Source organism: Pongo abelii, chromosome 6 (genome assembly GCF_028885655.2).
Source record: "Pongo abelii isolate AG06213 chromosome 6, NHGRI_mPonAbe1-v2.0_pri, whole genome shotgun sequence".
Lineage (NCBI taxonomy): Eukaryota > Metazoa > Chordata > Mammalia > Primates > Hominidae > Pongo > Pongo abelii.
In genome coordinates, this window is record NC_071991.2 from 155185311 (window position 1) to 155209543 (window position 24233).

The 24233-nt window shown below is 49.0% G+C and overlaps 1 protein-coding gene across 12 annotated transcripts in view; it reads right to left on the minus strand.

Annotated features, from left to right (window-relative positions):
* PTPRN2 (protein tyrosine phosphatase receptor type N2) overlaps positions 1-24233 on the minus strand; it is a 1035582-nt gene that overhangs the window by 26938 nt on the left and 984411 nt on the right. For 11 of the 12 annotated variants that reach the window (XM_024249815.3, XM_054560095.2, XM_054560097.2 and 8 more), the window contains 4 exons: positions 14854-14973; positions 13502-13668; positions 8323-8376; positions 5782-5846 (listed from right to left, as the gene is read on the minus strand). In XM_024249815.3, the coding sequence (XP_024105583.2) occupies positions 5782-5846; positions 8323-8376; positions 13502-13668; positions 14854-14973 (406 nt within the window). Of the gene's footprint in view, positions 1-1484; positions 3631-5781; positions 5847-8322; positions 8377-13501; positions 13669-14853; positions 14974-24233 lie in introns of those variants that run through there. The other variant, XM_054560094.2, reaches the window with a different exon arrangement.

The following is a 24233-nucleotide window of genomic DNA, read 5'->3' on the forward strand; positions in this document are numbered from 1 at the left end:
GCAGATCAGGAGCCACGTGCTCCCGCATCACCACGCACAGCAGATCAGGAGCCACGTGCTCCCGCATCACCACGCACAGCAGATCAGGAGCCACGTGCTCCCGCATCACCACGCACAGCAGATCAGGAGCCACGTGCTCCTGCACACACTCCAGGTGGCAGGCTCTCTGCTCCATGGCCCGTCTCGCTTCCCACAGGCAACTTTCCATCTACTACTTGGACCTGCCCTTAAAAGTTAAGAAAATATGGGAGGAGATCTAAGAAAAGATAGGAGAAGGTCTTTGTGACCTTGGATTTGGCCAAAATATCTTGGGTATGATACTAAAAGCACAAGAAAAAAAAATATATTTTTGAGATGGAGTTTCTTTCTTGTTGCCCAGGCTGGAGTGCAATGGCGTGATCTCAGCTCACTGCAACCTCCGCCTCCCGGGTTCAAGTGATTCTCCTGCCTCAGCCTCCTGAGTAGCATGTGCCACCACACCTGGCTAATTTTTATATTTTTAGTAGAGACTGGGTTTTGCCACGTTGGCCAGGCTGGTCTCGAACTCCTGATCTCAGGTGATCCACCTGCCTCAGCCTCCCAAAGTGCTGGGATTACAGGTGTGAGCCACAAGAAAAATATTTTTTAAAAAGTAAACTGGACTTCATCAAAATTGAACACTTTTGTGTAACAAAGACACTATCAACAGAGTAAAAAACCCCGATGTAATGGGAGAAAATTCTTGCAAATTACATATCTGATAAGGGAGTAGTATTCAGAATATATAAAGAACTCTTAGAATTCAACAATAAAAAAAACAAACAGCCCACTTCAGAAATGGGCAAGGGACTTGAAATGTCCGTTTTGCTCAAGTTGATATACAAATGGCCAATAAGCCATTAAAAGATGTTAACATCACTAGTTGTTAGGGAAATGCATGTTAAAACCACAACGAGATCCACTCACATCCACTGGGATGGCTGTAATCAAACAGCCAAGAGGTAAGAGAATTACGGTGGATGTGGCGATTCCGCCCCAGGGACACATCCAGGGATGTGGGTGGACACCTGTACATCCACATTCACAGCAGGATTACTCACAACAGCCCAAAGCTGGAGACAACGGCAATGTCCATTAATATGCAAATGAATCCACAAAGTGTGGTCCATCCATGCCATGGAATATGAGTCAGTCATAAAAAGGAAGTTAGTGGCTGGGCGTGGTCACGCCTGTAATCCCAGCACTTTGGGAGGCCAAGGCGGGCAGATCACGAGGTCAGGAGATCGAGACCATCCTGGCAAACATGGTGAGACTCCGTCTCTACTAAAAATACAAAAAATTCGCCGGGCGTGGTGGCGGGTGCCTGTAATCCCAGCTACTCGGGAGGCTGAGGCAGGAGAATGGCGTGAACCCGGGAGGCGGAGCTTGCAGTGAGCCAAGATGGTGCCACTGCACTCCAGCCTGGACAATGGAGCGAGACTCTGTCTCAAAAAAAAAAAAAAAAAAAAAAAAAGGAAGTTAGTGCTGACACACATCACAACACAGGCCAACCTTGAAGGCATTATGCAAAGTGACATATACCAGTCACAGAAGCGCAGACGCTGTATCACTCCACTTAGGTGAGGTGTGTAGTATAGTCAGATTCATGGAAACAAAGAAGAACGGAAATGATCCATCCCTGTAGGCAAGGAGATGTGTATCCACACACAAAATAGTACCCGGGTCCAGTCGCTGGGTCTGAGAGCTGGGTGTACGCCTGTGTGGACACCCCACCGTCCACTCACATTCACGCCGTGAGACGACTTAGGAGCGTACTCCTAGCCAGCTGAAGTTTAAAAGGTCGCTACAGCATGGGCTCACAAGCCGTGGAGATTCATGTTGGAACACAAAATTCCCGGTCTGTGGCTCCTGCCAGACAAAAGAAATGAGTCCCCCCAGACGCACTCTGCACCTTGTCAACAGCCACTGGGGGGCCATACGGCGTCTGCTTGGCATGGCCTCCATGGTACCTGGGGCCCCACAGGCACCCTCTTCCAGCCCAGGCGCAGACCCTGCTGGGAACGCCGTGGAAGTTCAGCCACACTTCTCAGCCACTGCATTTCTGTGCTGGCCCCCGGGGAGTGAAGCCTGACCCTGCCCAGAATGGCTCAGCTGACCTGATCTCTGGGGAGCCCCCCCTCAGTGCTGGTTGCTCCTCATCCCTTTAAAAAATTGTGGGGAAGTAGAAAAATACCCTCAGTAAGTGAAGTCACTGACAAAAATGTAAAAAGCACAACCTTGGAAAATATCTTGCTTGAAAAAATCATTTTTTGCTACATGTGAGCCAAGCCCTTCAATGAGAGAGGAATAGGTTACCTAAAAACAGATTCCTACACAATCATCTATTATCAATGAGTTAGAAACGCATCTGCTGCAACAGAAATGACGTGTGTAAGCGCTTCTTTCCCACCACAAAACCCTTTGCAGAACATGAGCCTGTTGACTTTCATTCCAAACTGCACCATTGTCTACTTGCTGCTGAACTAGACAGTAGAGAAAGAACTTCAACTATTCTGAGTTTGCTTTTAAAGGCCCTTAAACCAGGCCCAAAGGCCTTAATCCCTGATGGGCTGTGTGGGCAAGTGCTGCTCTGCTGTCTGTGGCCACAGCTGGTGGAGCTAAAAGCACGCAGAGGCCTTGTACACAGGACTGGAGGGTCCTAACATCAGCGCTGGCACTGCCCGACTGCCCGGGAAGCTTGGGAAGGGTGTTCTCTGGTCTTCTGTAATGCATTCCTTTACAGAAAGGGAAACGGGAAGAAAGGTTTCACGTCCAGGGCTCTGGGCCTTTGATCATTTGAGAAACGCTGGGTCTGCAAAGGGGGCCTCCAGCTTCTCAGGCCAGACAAAGACGCCCGGCCACACGGGCAGAGCCCAGCCTGCACCCGAACAAAACCCTGGCGCCTCTCAGTGTGGAGGCCTGGGAAAGGCCCACCTCAGCTGGCAGAGGGGCCGCCTGCCCTTTGATCTCTCCTGAGACCGTGGCCTGGGACCCGGGTCAGGGAATTTCACACCACACACACCCCAGGGAAAGAGAAGAAGGTCAAGAACAGGAGGGAGGTCACCAATCTCAGAAAAGGCCCCAAGCCGGCCCTCCTTGGCCAGTTCCACATGGCTGCATGTGTATTGTCCAAAGCTGAGCCCACTCTCAAAGTGGAATTGACATCACATGCCACAATGGAGCCAGAGAACAGCGGCTCAGGTGCCTGCACAATATGCCAGCCCTGCCCCCTGCACCGGGGTCTCGAGGCCAGGACACACTTCTCCATGTTTCCTTCTCTGTGGAGTGAACCTGAGCCACTCAGAACCCAGGCTCCATCCTGTCCTTGTGGAGATGCACGCTGGGGCCACCTGCGTCTGGCCGCCTGCCTGTGCTTCTGGTCCCTCGATGGGCAGGTTCCATTGGAAACACAGGTGCCCCCAGCAACTCATCACATCACACGTTCACAAACATAGGCTTGGTCAGAAACACTTACATCAAATGATCTGCAATGTTCTGAAGACATTTTGGTTTAAGAGAAGAAAAATCTTTATGTCTGAGAGAGAGAAAGAAGGGAGGGCCCATGAAAAGGGGAGAAATACAAATTCCATGGATGGCTCTGAGCTCCGATAGCTGTAAATTTGGAAAGGAAAAGAAATATTCGATAAGACACAGCAGCATTAATGGACAAGGAAAAAATGGACTTTTAAATGACAAAAAGTTAGGATTGTGTCATGTCCAAAACAAAATAAAAGGATTAAAAGTATTATCAGAGTGTTTGCATTTTGTTTTTGTTTGCACATTCCTACCACTAAACTAATCTTGGGTGTTTAAAATGATATCTGGTGGCACAAAAACTGATTTCATTTCTCCCCAGCAGCCAGCAAAGGATGCTGGCGGTGTTGGGTAGGTGTGGGGTGTGGGGCGGGGCTGCAGCCCTCCCCTCTGCTGCAGGACGCTGGAGAACTTGCCCAGGCTCTCCAGTCCTTCTGCGTAAAGCCATGGGTGTTGTTTTATCTTCACATATTTATGTCTTTTTTTTAACCAGAAGAAAATGAAGTAAGGAAAATGCTTATTTTAAAATTGCTGGCATTCGTGGAAGTGCGTAGAAACTTGTTTCTATAATCAATGCCTGCTCCTGTCACTGGGCCAGTGGTGAAGAATGGGATGTTCTGGAAGGCGGAGGTCTCTGTATGAACACATATACGCGTGTGTGTGTTGAGACAAAGGGAATTGTTTATTCACAGCTGGGAAAGAGACCGTGGGATGCTACCACCTGGGTGCCTCCCGCCTTCATGGGACGCTAATGGGTATCGCAAGGCTAATGCAGACTCTTCTCAAGTAAGTGTCGGAGGCGCCAACTGAAGGGAAGCTGGACACATCTCTCTGCCCTGGACTCCTTGGGGCCTCTCCATGCACACCTGCCCTGTGATGCCCAAGGAGCAGACTCAGTGTGTGCCTCCTCTCAAGCTCACCTGGCTGGGGAGTCTTCTCTCTGGCCCCTATTTAAAGAGATGACCTTAGAGGTTGGGTGTTCTGGAGACCACTTTTTGAGAAATGCCAGAGTTCAATCCCCATGCTTTTGTAGGAGAAAATTGGATCCCAGAGAGGTTAAAAGCTCTGTCCAAAGTGATAAACCTCATCGCTGGCAGAGCCAGACCCGTGCGCAGATCTGTTCTCCCACGCTGCTGCTGGACCCATCCTCGAACCTGCGCCTCATGTCTAAGACACCCCACGCCGTCTGAGCATGCTGCCACTCTGCCACATCTGTCCTTCTCCCACCACAGGCCTCAAGTCTAAGACACCCCACGCCGTCTGAGCATGCTGCCGCTCTGCCACATCTGTCCTTCTCCCACCACAGGCCTCAAGTCTAAGACTCCCCACCTGTCTCCGAGAGGAACGCCTCCCACAGCATGCACAGAGATTCCCTAGATAAGAAGGACATTCACAAAGAGGGCTGAAAGGCTCATTTGAGATGGTGTGATTGACATTTGATGGCAATTACTAACGGATATTTTTAGTGTGCCTCTAGTGTGAATACCGTTTTAACAACAGTGGAGTTACACCAAATACTGGAGCGACATTCTGCACTGCAACAACACTGAAGGACCCGAGGGTGGCTTCTCGGTGGCTCTGAGGTTAACGCTGCAGTGTATGCAGCAAACACCTGTAAAGGACCCACTGTGTGCTCGGCACACCGAGGCAGGTAACAAAGGACCCACTGCATGCTCGGCACGCAGAGGCAGGTAAGAGAGGACCCACTGCGTGCTTGGCACACAGAGGCAGGTAAGAGAGGACCCACTGTGTGCTCAGCACACACAGACAGGTAAGAGAGGACCCACTGCGTGCTCAGCACACAGAGGCAGGTAACAGAGGACCCACTGCGTGCTCGGCACAGAGGCAGGTAACAGAGAGCCCACTGTGTGCTCGGCATACACAGACAGGTAAGAGAGGACCCACTGCGTGCTCGGCACACAGAAGTGGGTAAGAGAGGACCCACTGTGTGCTCGGCACAGAGGCAGGTAACAGAGGACCCACTGCGTGCTCGGCACACACAGACAGGTAAGAGAGGACCCACTGCGTGCTCGGCACACCGAGGCGGGTAACAGAGGACCAGCCTCAGAAGCAGATGTGCTGGCCGCAAACCACCTTCCTACGGCCCAGCAGAGAGACAACAACCAGCGAATTTTTTCCAGGGCCTCCCGTGAACACTGCACCCTACGTTGCCATAGCAACGCCATCCCAGCTCTGAGCCACAACAAAGCGGCAGTGTCTGTGTCTCACCTTTGGCCATCTTGTTGAGAACCATGTCGATCAGGACGTAGGTGCCGCTCCGGCCTGCACCATCACTGCCAACAGAAGGAGAGAAATGAAAGTGCTGCCGTCCACACGGAAGCCCGACCCACAACAAAGCTAGTGACAGTCCATTTCCTTCATGCTTACTGGGGCCGGCAAGAGGAAAGGATGGCGGATGTCAGAGGGGGAGGAAGGACGCGGGCTGGGAGAATCCAAGTGGGGGGAGAAGGGAGGCCGCCGGGGGCTTCGAGCCTCTGAGCAGCTTGTGGGATGAGCTGCTGTGCTCAGATGTGATTCCCTCTTGCTTGTTCCCTCGTCTTTGGCCAAAGATGTGGTAAATTTTGCCAGAACAAAATGAACTAAGCGTTTGTCTGTGTCAGAGTTGATGGCATTTGTATTGAAAATATCTGCAAGGTGCCTTCTCTAGGGTTGCCGGGCAACCTTCCGAGCGGAGAGGGGAGGGCGCTGGGCGCTGGTCCCCACTGGCTCATGCAGGCAGGGACACTTCAGACACATCCCCCTAGGCTGCCTGCCACCCTTTCTAAACGCAGGTCCTCCCTCTCAGAAGGAGAAATTGACATAACAGTCGTTACTCAATCACATTCTTTAAAAAGCACTCTCATTTCATCTCGTTCTCATCCCACCAGCTATAATTGGAATATTTACCATCTGGGCTAGAGTTGTAAAAATGTTTTGAATAATACTTCAACAGTAGCAAAGGAAAAAAAAATTCCCTTTTTTTCTGGAGGAAGAGTAGCCTCAGGATCATCCTTTTCTCGTGAGGAATGTGTGAAGTCATTTCCTGCTCCCGTGCAGACGCTGTCACTGGGTTGCATGAGTTTGAGAGACCTTCTTAAAAGTACACAGGGCTCGTGCTCATACCCATGACTGGCTTTTAAACAGAGGACATTTTTACATTTATAATCCTAGCAAAATCAATTGTGACTTTCTGGAAAATGAATAAATGTTTCCATTTCAAGACTTCAAGAAAGATGTGACTACCCAGCAGATATCACGCTTTCAGTTCTGCTTTCTATGCCATCTGTGATCCCAAGAAATGACTGGAAGCCTAGAGGTGATCTTTTGATCGTAAAGAATCAGCGCATTTTGGCTTTAACATGTTTCCTCAAACAAATGGTTGAAAAAAGCTGCAGTTGGGACGGTAAACGTTTCAAAAACGGCACGTCCACATCCTCACACCCTCACCGCATCACCAAGGAGGAGAGGCGGTTGGCCTGGGCCACCACGTAACCCTCACTGCTCATTTCAAAGGGCCACGGTGAGCATTCTGGTTGCTGAGTGCCTTTCTCACTTGTCTCCTATACACAGCATATATTCACATGAATATTTTAAGATATACTACAAAAATCTTCCAACTAAGTGTTGCTTGTCTTGATACATTTGTGGGTAAAAGATGTTCTACTCTACTCTGTGAGGATAACAAACCGTAATCTATTTTCATCCTCCTCTCTCATAGACAGGAATGCACACACAAAACACACATGCTTCTTGACTGGATTTGACAGATTTGGTGTTTGTCGTTTAGAGACAGGTTTCCTTTTTATTCCAGGCAGAAGGAACATTCTATAAGACAGTTCTAGAAAAACGGAATATGAGTTCCTCACCAAAAGGAGTTGGGTATCAAGTGCAGCAGAGACAGTACTATTAGGTTGAGTTTTCTTTGTGTAAAATCTATTCTTACTGGTGTGGTTTTAACCTACTTAGGGATATGAGTCACTGAATTTTTACCCAGAGGCCTGAACCCACATGATAAACTGGAGGTGACTGTACCTCCTGTAATGACAGATTTCATCCCTGTTCATAACTGGCCCCAAGCATTTCTCACCATCTGCAGAGGGTTCCAAGCCTCTGCTGAACGTCCTGGTGGCTGAGACAATGCAACAGGCTGAAACCATTGTCTCGATGTTTCTGTGTCATGGCGCCACAGGGTTTAAGAACAAGTAAGGTGGCAGGACGTGCTCATGGGTGAGTAGAAGGCAGAACACTGCACCGTGGGCTGCTAGAAAATACACCGTGTGAGGCCTGGCGCGGTGGCTCACGCCTGTAATCCCAGCACTTTGGGAGGCTGAGGTGGGTGGATCATTTGACGTCAGGAGTTGGAGACCAGCCTGACCAAATGGTGAAACCTCATCTCTACCAAAAATACAAAAAAAATTAGCCGGGCGTGGTGGTGGGCGCAATCACTTGATCCTGGGAGGTGGAGGCTGCAGTGAGCCTGACGAGATCATGCCACTGCACTGCAGCCTGGGTGATAGAGTAAAAAAAAAAAAAAAAAAAAAAGCAAGCCATGTGCAGTTTATACAGATAATACAAGCAATGCCCAATTGTATTTACCCAAATGGCTAGAAAAGTAAGTTTATATTTTTGGTTTCCTTTAGAAGTGCCAGTTAGTTATATTTATTAAGCAATTAGAAAGTTAAGCTACTGTATTTAATTGCATAGATTTAATTGCATAGATTATTTTTTGAGGTAGCCAAAACTTCTTAATCCATTAAAAGTTGTACTTGCCTGCAGTGAACAATTATTGGACAAGAACGGCCCCTGTAGCACTTGTTTACTTTTCTGAAATAAAAAGAGATATAAAAATTATAGTTGTGTACTGAGACTTTGCGTTATCCAAAACAACTATTAAAACAAACCACAAGGTCTTGTGTGTTTGATATCATTTTGCAATCGCTTGTTCTGACAGAGAAAATAAAAATTATACACATAATATCAAACATTTATTCTTCTCAACATGACGTTATTAATCGGAGCTTTAAAACCAATGTTACACCTTTACACTGCTTTCTTCTTCCAAGGAGGGGTGCCAGGCTTTGAACCAGTGGACTCCCGGCCTGTCCCGCCCGTCCCACCGCTGCAGGCTCTCCTCTTTCTGTTTCTGCTTATGTTGACTTGACCTTTTGCTACACTACATCTTGATTCTTCACTAAAATCTTTGAGTTTTGCAATTTATGCTCAAAATTTCTTACAGTCCAGACATCATATTGGAAACTGTTATTTCCATACTGTCTAAAAACAGCATCTTCAAGGGCATTTGTGACCTGTCAGCTTTTGGTAAAGATATCTAAATTACGGAGAAACCTCTATGAAGTCCAAGACAAGTCCCTTCCATGTTTATAACTTTGAGTATACAAACAACTTCATTGTGCAGAGTTTAGATCAGAAGTTGTGAAAATTAGAAATGAGCATACATTTAAGATTTCATAACCAACCCCTAAATCAAAACAGAGGACTGATTTAAAATTCACTGTATAAACTCCAGGTGTTTTTTTTTTTAATTCAGTGAAACAACAAAACATGTTTATGAAGTCCATTAAAGTTGTCAGTGAACTATTTCTGAATAGGTAAAATTAAAATAAAGGCGGAACCTCGGGTTATTGGAATAAAGCATGTGTGAAGGGGAGTGTTCTACAATGTGCTGCATGAACTCCTACAAGAAACAAATTAAGAAAAATGGAAGTATGGACCATAAATGGGAAAATGTCACGTTTCTTTGCAAAGGCTTGCCTATCCAGCACCAAAGAGTCCGTGGAAAGTAAACATTCCATCAGCTGGTGCTTTGCTACAAACCTTTGAAGCCAGGAGGGGCAGGGTGGCCGTGGAGGGAGAGGGGAGGTGAGTGTCCAGTGAGCATGAGTGGAGGGATGCTTGAATACGGCGGAGCCCAAACCACAGAGCTTTCTCCTCCTCTCTTCCTATTCCCCGAGGAGTTACCAGAACAAGGCCCTTCTGACGGGAGTGTGAACGCCCAGTCTGGAGGGCACCATGGGAGCTGAAGGAGCAGTTGCAGCGCCTGGACTCGGCGTGCCCACCTGCAGATGGGCCACGGCCACAGCCTAGCCAGGACGCACTTGATCTGTGGTGCCCTCTGGTCTGTGAAACACGAGGCTGATGCCCAAATATGGTGCGGGCTCAGACACAGGCACAACAGCAAGGGCCTCTAGGGCCGCATCGCCGTTTCTGTTAGAGGCGTTTGTTGTTGTTCCGGGGCACACGGTGGTGCAAAGGCTTTGGGGAGAGGTGGGGAACGCAACAGTGAACTCCTTAAAGGCAACAACACTTGTATGCCAGAGTGCCTTGAACATTCTTGGTCCCTGGAGAATAAACAGGTTGGAAAACAGACCCACTCATGTCTACTTCTACAATTTTCCATTCCTGACTCAGGCTGTAAAGCATCGAGGGCTCCTGATGACAGAATGGATACCAGGCCCCAGGGGTGCACCCCAGCACAGGGGTGGGAAGCCCTCCAGCTTGGTAAAGACCATGTGTGTGTGCACGAGACTGCACGCATGTGCGTGACGTGAGGACGTATGTGCACACGTGTGCACGTGTAGAATCAAGCAGGCTCAACTATCAGACCAAATGGTGAATAGCTTTGCTTTGAAAGGCCTTTTGCCTTTGGCAGAGGAGTTTACTGGCCGTGGCTCAGCCTCTGAATCTTGCAAATGGGAATGACCTCAGTTCCGCTCCTCCAGCTTCCTGCTGTGTTTCACGCCTCGTGGTCCACTCTACGCAGAGACTAAACTCAGCTTCTAGGTCCACACCAGCCAGTTACCAGGGGTTGCTCATTTTTTCCTCATGAGACCAAGTACACACAAAAAAGGGACAGTAAAACAAACCAAACCCCAAACCCCAAACCAGGTACCCTTTAAGAAAGTGTGCTGGTTTGAGGAAAGGCCAATGTAAGAAATCAGTAGACAGCGGTGGCTCATGGATAGCTGGTCAGCTCCTGCTTTGGCAAAATGCAATAATAACCCCCCGGGCTGGGAAATGCTCCTAGCGAGTGAATTTGTGGCTATGATGGCCTCAACCTGCTTCCCCACTCCCAAAACTCCTGTCTCTATCTCACGGTGTACAGAAGATACCATTTTCTCTGACATGTTGTGCCTGGTGGCCTTGGGAAGGTTTTGCTGTAATTTTCATATCCGTACCAGCCCCCACCTTGTGCTCAACCTATTTACAAAAACCCACAGGCAGTCAAGGACATGTGCAGTGTAGATACAGGGTGTGGCATGGCTGAGGACTTTATTTACAAAGGATCATGCAGTTGTATTATTACACGCAAAGCATCACAAATAGAGAGGAAAACCACGACATATTGAACACAAGAGTTCATCCGGTTGACCCAAGATGTAGACCATGAGTTATTCAGGAAGGTGACACAGCTGTCTCATTTGACTCCATCAGAACAAAGCATCAGTGAGCAAAAGGTCTCCAACAGTAAGAAAAGTTGATATTATAGAAACTTCCACAACAGGAATTCACTGAGAAAGAACGATTAGTGATACAAACCAACCCAGGGGTCACCGGGCGAGAGCGCACCATCATGCAAAGCACCAGCAAGCAAGGTCAGAGGTCGTTAGAGGCTCAGAAAAGGGGCTTCCCACATCGCCCCTGCAGTACAGTCACAGTTTCCAATGATCACTTTTGTGACTATGCAACTGGGCTCATATTACTAGCTGCAACATCACAAAAATGACACTGGCCACCGCTAATTAGCTGGCAAGGTAAGGGTCTGTCCGTTTTACCGTGAGCAGCGTTAGTGAGCGCCATTGCACACAGCAAGAAGGGAGAGAGTAATAATACAGAGAGAGAGAGAGAGAGTTTTTAAAGCAAAGCCCTCACATGTGATGCTAATTATCTCTTAGCAGTTTCTCTTTAAAGTGTAAATGTGCTCCCTCTGGGCTCCAGAAATATTTAATTACACATCTCGGTGCCTGGCGAACGCGCCAGGCCAGAGTGAGAACGCGTCGTCTATTGTTCAAAGATAAGAAATGCTGCAGCATGAAGATGGCCGGTGTCTTCAGAAGGGGTCTCACCTTTCCAGTCGCTGAAATCGGGGTGGCTATTTTATAGAGAAAACCAGCCACCGGCAATGCTTGTCTAAGTGTGAAGCTTTCTGAGAATGTGTTCACTCAAACCCACCGTCCAGATAACACATGAAAGGCGGCCTTGGCCGAAACGCTGGGCGGTGCCAGGTAAGGCAGGCAAGAAAAGCTTTCTACTCTGACGTGGCTTTCAAAAGCGTGTCTGGGGGTTCATTAGCTTTTGAATTTAACAAAAACCTTCTTAGGCTGTATCTCCTCAGACCCTGGAGCAAGGGAAATTTGGGAATCCAATTTTTCTTGGTGATGAATCGTAAACACTGAGGGTTGGTGATGTATATGTTCCAGTCCATATATGCATATGGACGTAGCAACGTGCCCATATGCATATATGTGCAAACACACTGGATGAACGCAAAGACGGGGTGTTAAGATGAATTGCCGTCTTTGTAGCTACATCCATTTTGCCAGGAATGACTGTTTTTTGAACACTCTATTTCAGGAAATTATGTAAGATTTCTACATAGTATGTCTTTAGAAGTAAATCTGTATTGAGAGAATGTACATAATGGCCGGGAAATTAGGGTGGACGAGGAAGGAACTGTGTACAGTAGTTGTTTTAGGATGTACTCAGGACTCTGGATCCACGCTCTGCGTCCCCAGGGGAGGTGACAGCAGCCAGGGGCCACTGAGTGTGTGTTGTGGCTGTGACACCAGATTCATGTGCCTCCTTGGAGAGGCTCTTGATTGACTGCTATTGATTCAAATTACAAAAAACTGTATTTTGCTTTTCAATGTAGACTAAAAGGCAAAACAAATTGTATCATAATAAGCTTCAGAATCTGTAATACACAAATTCAAGAATTCCACAGAGAATTCAAAATCGCTTCTTTACGACAATCCTTGTCTTGTTAACCTCCCTCCAGTTACATAACTGTAGACTCAAGGATGAGTAATTGTTAAGAATCAAGTCACTTTATGATAGTGGGGCATGGCACTGGATTAAAATGCATTTTTTGTTCTTATTCTCCTTGTTTGGATATTTATCTCTTTTCCTCAATAGGCAGACTTCTGATCAGTTAAATGTAAGATATATTCTATACAATTTAGAGCTTGGTCATTGATGCTGTTGACAATTTCATTTTCCTTATGGTGGTTTATTCACTAAGCACCACCACCTAGCCAATGCGGACCGACTGTTTATCACAATCAAAGCTGTGGTTTTAAATGCTGCTTTTTTTTCATTGTCAATTTTTTCCTGTAAGACAGAGTCTAGCATTCATTTCAACAGTTCAATAAACACACTCTCAAACCAGACAACCTATTGGGTGACTGGCTGACTGGAGCAATGAACAAAAAACTGAATTTTTTAAAAAAGGTCAGTTTCAAAATAGCCCTAAAACTACAGACAGCCACGGGCTAAGTGTCTCCGGGCTTTCCTGCAAGATCACGCGGGGTGGTATCCGGGCCTGCGCTCGTTACCTCTTTCATCCACGCAGCCAGATGAGAATCCAACTAAAAATCCGAGCTTTATCCATCAATATCCTGTGGCACATACACTTCAGGTTCTTTGTCAATTGAAGAATCTTATCAAAAATAATGGCCCTAGTTCCACAATTCGAAGATGCCTATTTCCCCTCACATTCTAATACCTCTGAAACTAGAAAATCGCTTACAATTAACACGTGCCATTAATGGAGCCTTCCCGCCTCTCGCTTCCCTTCCCTTCCCCCCTGCAGTGCTGATACAGACGCTGCCCTCGGCACGAGGGGCATCTTAGAAGCACAGAAGCCTGGCATCGCTCCCCCTCTGCGGCGCACTCAGCGCACATTGCCCTGCCGGCGGGCTGTGCGTTATACCTGCGGAAGTCCAGGAGGGACCTTGAGGAGGAAGGGACTCCCCGGTCATACCAACTCAGGAAGTGGAACTGGGTCACGGTGCGCGTCTCGTTGGTCTGCAGGTTCTTCAGATAGAAGCTCCTCACCAGGAAGTCCTCGCACCAGATGTGCTCGGAGACCAGGTTCACCTGGCAGGGAGGAGAGGAGGGAGGGGGACAGAGACAGGTGTGGACATTGTGAACCGAACCTCAGGCACTGAGGAGCCCAGGGCCACATCTGATGAGAGAAGGGGGTGCTGCGAAGAGGGCACATTTTACAGCGCAGGTGGGTTCCCTCGGCTTCACGGCCCCCTCCCACCTTCCCAATGTGAACACACTAAAGATAGCTCCGTGCGAGTGTGTGTGCTTAATGTTATTTAGGGGCTTGAGCGTCAAATAATTTTTTAAAAAATTACAATCCAAAACTATCCTACTTTTTGTCTTTTGCATGTCCATGTTATATAAACCCTCAAAAAAAGGAACCAGACAAAAATTACACTTTTCAACAAAAGCAGCGTCACAACTACGTGTTCTGCTAAATGGTTCCACTCTAAGTGAGACTCCATCGTAAAGATGTGCACACCTGGGTCTAGAGCAGGAAAAGGAAAAGGCTCACGGAGGCGTGCTGATGTGAACCCCAGTGCAGGCACTTCCGGGCCTAAGCGTTTCTGCAGGAACCCCAAAGCCACAGCTGTGTGGTTTAGGGTTCACACTCAAGCCTCTAACTCTCTTCCTACTGTGGAGCTGTGGCGTTCTCACTCATTTTAATGCCAAACAGAATCAAAGCATGCATTCTAGTGCTGGCTTAATCACCCACGTTTATTGAGTTCATTCTTGATGGGGGCAGAAAATCCAGCCAGATAAATAAACTGGTCAGCAGGTTATCCTCAAATAAAAAGGTCACATGATCCAGCCATGAAACTCCAAGCAGAGCCACGGGGAGGCCACACGGCTCAGGTGCTGGCATCAAGGATGGGGGCCGGGTTCTTTTTAAAAACGGACCCCACTTAAAGGCCTGTTATATGGGACTGGGACCATGCTGTGAAACGGATGTTTTTTCTACTCTGTCATCATTTGGATTTAGAAAATCTAAAAAATAAAAACCACACCACATTCCCAGGGTCTGGTTCATGACCACACAGCCTTGTGAAGCATCCACACGGGCACGCAGCCCTCGGGGGTGGCTCAGCCTCCATCCCTTGAACATGGGGGGCGCTGAGCCTCCCTGCATGGGGCCAGGCTGCTGGGGCCCTAACGAATCCCATTCGGAGGAGGAGCAGGGCCCGTCCTCGTCCAGCTGGTGGGTTCTGGCCTGGGTGGCTCTGGTCGGAGTACCTCATAGATGTGGTAGAGGTTGGAGCCTTCATCCGGCCAGTAGTGGTAGCACTGCCGGATGCCGTTCTCCGCGAGGGGCGTCAGCATGACGATCACCACACAGCCACTCTCCCACACCATCTGCGGACAAAGAAGGCCCGTGGCCGCGGTGTGACTGTCTCATCACCACGTGACATGTGTAATTACTGCACTCGGAAGCACAGTCCAAATTTATTCCATTCACAGGACATTTATTTCATTTTCATCAGACATGTTTACTCAGCAGCTGCCTGAGCGTCTCTGAATGCACTGGCCCATAGTTTGCATGTTCCATGAAATATTAAAAAAACCCCGCAGATTTATCCCATGCCATTTAGATCTTCCTCAGGTGTAGGTTCAGCTGTGTGGCTTTCCAACTTTTGATCTGTAAAGGAAACTTTCTACAACACCACACATAACAGCCAGCACTTCTCGAGGCGGTGCCGACACCCTCGCTTGCTGGTAGCTAGCATCGTTTTCTCACCTAGAGAAACGTTTTGCTTTGTGAAGCTGCTGTCCTATCAGAAGCAGCCTCCGAAAGGCTTCTTTTCAAAGTACATCACGGAAAGCAGTACTGTACTGCTGCAATTTCATTTGTTTATACCGAAATATGGCAACACTATTCAGATTAAAGCAAATACCAAATTGATTTACTAATTCTTATTAGCCACATTGAAACACAATAAACAAAAGCACATTTAAACCCACAGAAATGGCAAAGACACAGAGTCCTCTGACCTCGCTTCTTTGCAAACACAACTGGCTACTTGTGGCTGTAAACCTACATCTTAACATTTACAGCCTAATTACCCAAAACCATTAATCCTGTGGGGCACACTGATGTGGCATTTGTAGATTTTTATTAGCATATTAAATTATAGAGTGAAGAGGGGTCTGCTTTTTCTGCAATGGGTTACATTAACTTGGCAGAAATGTTTATAAGCAACTGCATTTAGATGTAAATTTGGTTTCCAAGATAGTTTCTATTTCTTTTAAAAACAGATACAAAAATCCAATTAAGACCTTGTTATTTTAAAAATCCTCATATCTCAAATATAAAATGCTGTCATCGTAGCGCATGTTACTGAATTCCACGTTTATATTTTAAAAATCAGACACAAACATGACATTTTCCTTTTTAATATTGATTTATGTTCTCATGGGGCTGAAATAGTCATATCCTCAGGGCACCTCACTGTGTAACATTTACATCGGAAGCTAATGGAACCAACTGAAGTATTTACAAAAAGCCCACAAATAAATAAGAATTATGCTCAAATTTGCGCACTTTCTCTTTCCTTAGTGCCCATCCGACAACAAGATGAGAATTCAAAATATGTTTCTTACGCCAGGCTTTTCAGGCTTTCAAACCTGCTCCTCCAGATCGGTACTTCCATCACATACAATTTAATGTGCCTTCAGAAGGTGGAGAAGCTCATGGAAGCCATTACGAAAATGAGGAAAAACACAGATTTTATGAGTGTAATAAAAATACAATGATCTAGACCATAAACTAATCATCCGGCACTCGGCTCCGTGCCGCCCAAGTGTGACATTACGGAGCCCCGTCGACTGGGGGGATCCGCACGGCCTGGAAGCCGCACTCATTGGCTCTCGCGTCCGCCCTTCATTATGGGGCGCCTTCCCGGCTCTCTGAAGATTTGGTTAAGATTAAATCCAAATGAAACTTAATTTAAACAAACAATCCCAAAGGCGCTCTGGGGAATAATATTTCTTTTTAGGTCACTGTGTATAAAAGCAGAGAGGGGAATTTACTAAATCAAACAAATAGGCAGCCCAATTGGGTACCAATATTACAAGCTGTTCACAGATCTGATTACATTATCTTGTGTTCCTTTGAATCGGTACAAAGCAACTCAATCTAGGAGGAAAACTATGGCATTTCTCCATCTGTTTCCAGCCTTCAACAGCAGCACCTGACCAGTTAACCTCAGAATACATCGCAAAAAGTTAATTTGGATTTTGGTAGGAATGCAGAATCAGTAAAAATCCCAGTCAAGTAAGGTTCAATTTCTAATCGGGGAGAAGTTTCACTATTTTCTTTCTCATTGGCTTGGTCTTTGCTGACAGGTGAAATACGGAAGTGCTAACCCCTGGCACCTGTGAATGTGACCTCATTTGGATACAGGATTTTTCAGACGTAATCAAGTTAAGATTGGTTTGTGTCACAAATCTTTGAGAAATCTAAAACTGTCTCCTTTAGGAAGTAAATAATGATGCAGGGTACTTATTTAATCGTAATGCAGTTCATTGGAATAGGCAGTTTACAAAACTGTATGGCTGAATTCCAGAAATGACCATTTCTAGCACTTCCTGTTTGGTGAAGGGTAAGAGAACACGGCCCCCATGGCCACCTGCACAGCCGAGTACTTGCACACCCGAGCCCCTGCACACCCGAACCCCTGCACACCTGAGCCCCTGCACACCCCAGCACCTGCACACCCCAGCAGCTGCACCCCCGAGCCCCTGCACACCCCAGCACCTGCACACCCCAGCAGCTGCACCCCCGAGCCCCTGCACACCCCAGCACCTGCACACCCCAGCAGCTGCACCCCCGAGCCCCTGCACACCCGAGCCCCGCACACCCGAGCCCCGCACACCCGAGCCCCTGCACACCCCAGCACCTGCATACCCGAGCCCCTGCACACCCCAGCACCTGCACACCTGAGCCCCTGCACACCCCAGCACCTGCACACCTGAGCCCCTGCACACCCCAGGGCCTGCACACCCCAGCCCCTGCACACCCCAGCAGCTGCACACCCGAGCCCCTGCACACCTCAGCCCCTGCACACCCCAGCCCCTGCACACCCCAGCCCCTGCACACCCGAGCCCCTGCACACCCCAGCACCTGCACATCCGAGCCCCTGCACACCTGAGTCCCTGCACACCCGAGCCCCTGCACACCCCAGCACCTGCACAGCCGAGCACCTGAACAGCTGAGCAGCTACACACCCCAGCGCCTGCACACCCGAGACCCTGCACACCTGAGCCCCTGCATACCCGAGCCCCTGCACACCCCAGCAGCTGCACACCCGAGCACGTGCACACCCGAGCACCTGCACACCCGAGCACCTGAACAGCTGAGCACCTGCACACCCCAGCGCCTGCACACTCCAGCACCTGCACACACCCCAGCACCTGCACACCCGAGCACCTGCACACCCCAGCACCTGCACACCCCAGCACCTGCACACCCGAGCACCTGCACACCCCAGCACCCGCACACCCCAGCACCTGCACACCCGAGCCCCTGCACACCTGAGCCCCTGCACACCCCAGCAGCTGCACACCCGAGCACCTGCACACCCCAGCACCTGCACAGCCGAGCACCTGCACAGCCGAGCACCTGAACAGCTGAGAACCTGCACACCCCAGTGCCTGCACATCCGAGCCCCTGCATACCTGAGCCCCTGCACACTCGAGCCCCTGCACACCCCAGCAGCTGCACACCCGAGCACGTGCACACCCGAGCACCTGCACACCCAAACACCTGCACAGCCGAGCACCTGAACAGCTGAGCACCTGCACACCCCAGCGCCTGCACACCCCAGCACCTGCACACCCCAGCACCTGCACACCCGAGCACCTGCACACCCCAGCACCTGCACACCCCAGCGCCTGCACACCCGAGCACCTGCACACCCCAGCACCTGCACACCCGAGCACCTGCACAGCCGAGCACCTGCACACCCCAGCACCTGCACACCCCAGCACCTGGACACCCCAGCACCTGTACACCCGAGCGCCTGCACAGCCGAGCACCTGAACAGCTGAGCACCTGTTGTGTGTCAGGCACTTGGCTGGAGGTGCTGGAGGGGACAGACCCCGACAGTAGCTGGTGGCAGAGTGTCCCTGGGCACTGTGGGGTTCCATAGCCGCCCACAATGCCCTCAGACTGCAGAGTTATAGTCTGGGATTACTCTTCCTGGAGCAGAAGCGGGCACCACCATCCCTGGATCGAACCAAAGCCAGCAACATGGACTGAAAATGAGCCGCAAGCGCTGGATCCCAAGCGTGAACGGCTGGCATTACGCTTTGGAGGAGAACTGACACTCCCCGGTTTTACATGCTTCTTCTCCAGTGCAGCGTCCCCAGGCCTCGGCATCCCCCTTGAAGGCTCTAGCTGTGCCAGCTCTGTGGGCCTGGGGTGGGGAGGGGAGCGACGTTGCGCTTTGCTGTTTATGATTCCAGCAGGAATGGAAGTGGTCAGCCCAGTGGTTCTCAGAGACCACCAAACACTGGGGTTAAAGCCTGCTGCCAGGCTCTGTGAACCTAACCCATCTTGACGCGCCCGGCAGGGACACAGCAGCTTGCTGTGAGGTCTCCTGACAGCTGTTCAGCAGCAGCAAGTGGAGAAATTCAGTAATTCGGACAGTGACCCAAGGAACAAGAAATGCAGACTTCGGCTGTTATTTGACCCAACTGAGTAAGTTTACTGACTGTAGATTTAAAAACCATATCGTTGTTTGTTACAGGTTCAACGCTGTCCTCCCCACAGCTTATATTGACGTCCTAATCCCTGGTATCTGTGAATGTGGCCTTATTTGGAAACAGGATCTTTGCAGATGCAATTGAGCCGAGGGTGGGTCCCAAGCCAACGTGACTGTGTCCTCAGAAGAAGAGGGAGAACCTCGAGAAGGCACAGACACAGAGAGCGGCCATGTGCAGAGAGGCAGAGACGGAGCGTTGTGGCCACCCATGCCACACCCCTCATGGCAGGCGGCCACGGGACGCTGCAGGGGCCGTGAGGATCTTCCCCCGCAGGCTTCGGAGAGCGTGGCCCTGCTCACACCTGGATCTCAGACTTCCAGGCTTCAGAACTGCGAGGGGACGCCCTCCTGTTGTTTTAAAACAACCAGTTTGCGGCACCTTGTGATGTCAGCCCTAGCAACAGATGCACCCGCTGCAACCTCACTCTCTCCTTCACCCATCAAATCACCCACAGGTGTGGAACAATGGCCACCCCGCCTACGCTTCCTATCAACACCGATGGAGAGGAACACAGGGCCTCTTCACTCTAGGTCCTTTTTGAGTGCTAAGTATTTAATCAGCAAACAAACAAAAAAAAATGACCCAACTAAAAATGGGCAAGGGATCTGAGCAAACATTTCTCCAAAGAAGACAGACAAATGGCCCGCAGGTACGTGAAAAGGGGCTGAATGTCATCGGCCATCAGGGAAATGCAAATCAAAACCACAGTGCACTGGCACCTCGTGCCTGTTGGGATGGCTGCCACCGAAAAGAGGAGGATAGCAAGTGTTGGAGAGGATGTGGAGGAGAGGGAACCTTATACACTATACGGTAGCAATGTGAGTGAGGGCAGCCTTTACAGAAAACAGTATGGAGGGCCAGGCATGGTGGCTCACACCTGTAATCCCAGCACTTTGGGAGGCCAAGGCAGGTGGATCATGAGGTCAAGAGTTCAAGACCAGCCTGACCAACATGGTGAAACACCGTCTCTACTAAAAATACAAAAATTAGCCGGGCATCATGGCAGGCACCTGTAATGCCAGCTACTCAGGAGGCTGAGGCAGGAGAACCTCTTGAACCTGGGAGGTGGAGGCTGCAGTGAGCCAAGATCGTGCCATTGCACTCCAGCCTGGGTAACGAGAGCAAAACTCCACCTCAAAAAAAAAAAAAAAAGAAAACAAAAAAATAATAAAACCAGTACAGAGAGCCTCAAACAATTACACAGAACCACCGTGTGATCCAGCAATCCCACTTCTGGGTATAGACCCAAAGGAAATAAAATCAGTGTGTGGAAGGGACATCAGCACCCCTTTGTTTATTGCAGAACTATTCACAATAAACAAGATTTGGAACAACCCACATGTCCGTCAATGGATAATGGCTAAAGAAAATGTGGTATATACACAATGAAATATTATTCAGCCTTAAGAAAGAATGAACTCCTGTCATTTTTGACAACATGGATGAACCTGGAGGACACGATGTTAAATTGAAATAAGCCGGACACAGAAGGACAGGCACCCCATGATCTCACTCACATGTGGCACCTAAAAAGGACGAACTCAGGGACAGAGTAGAAGGGGGGCTGCCAGGGCCTGGGGCTGAGGGCGGAATGGGGAGCAATTGATCCAAAGGTAGAAACTTTCAGTAGAGGACGGCTGAATTCTGGAGACCTGGCATTCAGCATGGTGACTGTAGTTAATAAAAGTGTTGGGCACAGAGATTTGCCAGGAGAGTAGGCTTCAGGTGCTCTCACCACACACAAAGAAACGGTAACTCCGCGAGGAGACGTGTATTCATTAGCTTGACCGTGGTCATCATTCACGATGTCTGCGTGTGTCAGAACATCAGGCTGTACACCTTAAACATTTACAAGTAAAAACAACTCAACCAGGCACAGGGGCTCGCACCTCTAATCCCAGCACTTTGGGAGGCCAAGGCAGGCGAATCACTTGAGGTCAGGAGTTCGAGACTAGCCTTGCCAACATGGCAAAACCCTGTCTTTACTAAAAATAGAAAATTAGCCAGGTGTGTTGGTGGGTGCTGTAATCCCAGCTACTCAGGAGGCTGAGGCAGGAGAACTGCTTGTGCCTGGGAGGCAGAGGTTGCAGTGAGCCGAGATCATGCCACTGCACGCCAGCCTGGGCGACAGAGCGAGACTCTGTCTCAAACACACACACACACACACACACACACACACACAAACACACTCTTAGAAAAAGCTCTTCTAAAGCCCCACTGAGACCTGATTTAAGGGAAGATGATCAATCTGAAATAGTGAAACATTTGAGCTGGATGTGGTGGTGTGCACCTGTAGTCCCAGCTAGTTGGGAGGCTAAGGTGGGTGGGAGGATCATTTGAGCCCAGGAGTTCAGGACCAGCCTGGGCAACATAGTGAGATCCCATCTCTGAAAAACAAAACAAAAAACTGAAATAGTGAAACGCCAGGCCATTTTCTCTACAAAACATCCCTGGGCCCCTTCAGGAGGAAAGCTTCTCCTCCTTCTACTTAGATCTTTTGTGATGTGTCCCTTCCTGCCTGTGTTAGTCTTGTCTTTGCCCGTATGTCTTTCCTCTACCAGACTATCATCTCTTTAAAGACTCCATCCTAGTCCAATTACCTTTTCTAGTAAGGTATCTGGACTCATCCTAGTCCAGATACCTCCATGGCATCTAACAGATGCTTCATTGAAAACAATTCACATTTCTAAGAGGCCGTTTGGATATTTATGTAAAAAAAGATAACCAAAAGAAAATGTTATCAAAGGCTTGCATGGCAGAAGTCCTCCAGGACTTGCTTAAATGTACAGACAAGTGTTCAGTTTTAAAAAAACAAGCAAGGTAACTGCATCCCGCTGAAGCGGTTGCCATGAAGATGCATTTCCTCCAGAGCAGGTGCAGGGCCCACGCAATTCTGCTGCACAGCTCATTTCTGCTCATTTCTGTTGTGAGTGTCCTCTCGTGGGCTGAACAGAGGTTTAGACTTATAAAGAAGATGCAGCTAAATTTAAAAGGATGAGGAGTCAGTTAATGGGAAAACACTCGTATTTCACTACTTAGGAGCTCACCAACGCCGGGAAGTTAAACTGTGTGGTCTGAGACAGATTAAAGAGGAAGAAATAGTGTGTGTTACATCTTTTGCAGGGGAAACCTTCAACTCTGCTCTCACCCTGCCCAGAGGACAGTCCTAAGAAATGAAGCTTCAGCCTTTGTGGCTCTGGTTCCGTGACAGTCACAGGCTCCAAGCCACAACACGCACCTTTGGCCACGGTAATATAACCCAACGCAGGGTGACAAAACCTTTGTGATGCCATCCATGACCAACTCATGGTGCACCTATCTGGCTTTTTTTTAGTAAACAAATATGTCAGTGTGGGATTCATTTAGGGATGACACGATGAGGTGACGTAGCCCACACACACGTCAGCAGTGCTGATAGAAAGGCTGATGAGGGGGCAGCGGGAGGAATCCCCCTGTGCTGCTATCAGATCGACGCCTATGCCGCCTCGCAGCCCCATCCAGGGCTGAGGAGCAGCTGCAGCAACCTCTGGGACTTTTCCACCAGCAGTATTGCTGCCCAGAAGAAAGGAGAAGCCTCAGAACGAGGACTTGCCACTCCACCAAAGTCGGGTCTGTGTTCTCCGGGAAGGACTCACAGCCTGCTTGTGTGCAAGCAGACCCCGTGTGGCTTGGGGTGGCCACCCTGCCGCGTACGGGTTCCCATGGTGGGAATGCACACTCACACACTGGACTTCCTCTCCACTCAGCCTTTGTGTGACCACCGTGGGTGCCTTTGTGATCAGGCATTGGACCTGCACAGGAAGTCACCTGGCACAGGCGTCACTGAAACTCCCTGTGGCCTCTGCCTGTGCTCATGTTCCCAGTTAAATATGCGCCTGGTCTCCTTGCGGGGAGCTGCTGCACTGGGCGGCCTTTCCTTTTCAAGATCAGGACCTGACATAAATGCCTCAGATCCAGTTGTCAAGCAAGAGAGGAAGAGGAAGAGGAAGAAGGGAGGAGGAGTGGGGAGGAGAGGAGCTGGGTGGAGGCTGGGAACCAATCACACACAGGAGCAGCAGAGCCTGCCGTTCTCAGCTGGAGCCATAAGAATCAGTCAGAAAGGAAAGCTGGACCTGTCCTTTCTACTTGAGTCCCATTTTAAATTCCGCACGTGTGTGGCGAGAGACTGACCGACCATCTTTGCACTGTCCTGAGCAGAACCACGGACAAGCTTTGAGGTCATAGGTTTCAAACCCAGAATTTAGATAAGGCAATGTGAGAAACAGTTTCTTTCACCTTTAAAGGTTCGTGAATTTATGAATAGAAAAAAATCCAGCAAGACCAAACCTTTGAAATATAACAATGTCCTGGAAAGTCTCAGGCATGTGGTTAAAGTACTTATCAATCATGGAAATGAAAAATCATGTTTTTCCTAAGAAATTAACTAAGAATTAACACAACTCTCATGTTAATTCCTAAGAATTAACACAACTCTCATGTTAATTCCTAAGAATTAACACAACTCTCATGCTTCCCTTTAATCAAGTAACGTGCCTTAAAATCAACCCATCTGTGAGGTAGCAGGCTCCGAAGTCATTTCCCTCCGCTAATCCCCTGAGTCTCTCTTCACTCCAGAGTCTGTGAGATCTGCAGACGGTTCCGTCTCGCGCCAGTCACTGTCCAGGGGGTGGAACAGGATGATGAGCAAGCTGAGTCTTCACCCACACTAGGAAGCCGCAGGGACTGGGGGACATTCTCATGCTCTTGGAGCCAGACCACTTAAGGTAACCAAGGACCCAGAGCAGACACTGTGGCCTGGGGCTGGACACATCTGACGAGAAAGGAGAGGCTGCCAGACACCGGGTCTGTCC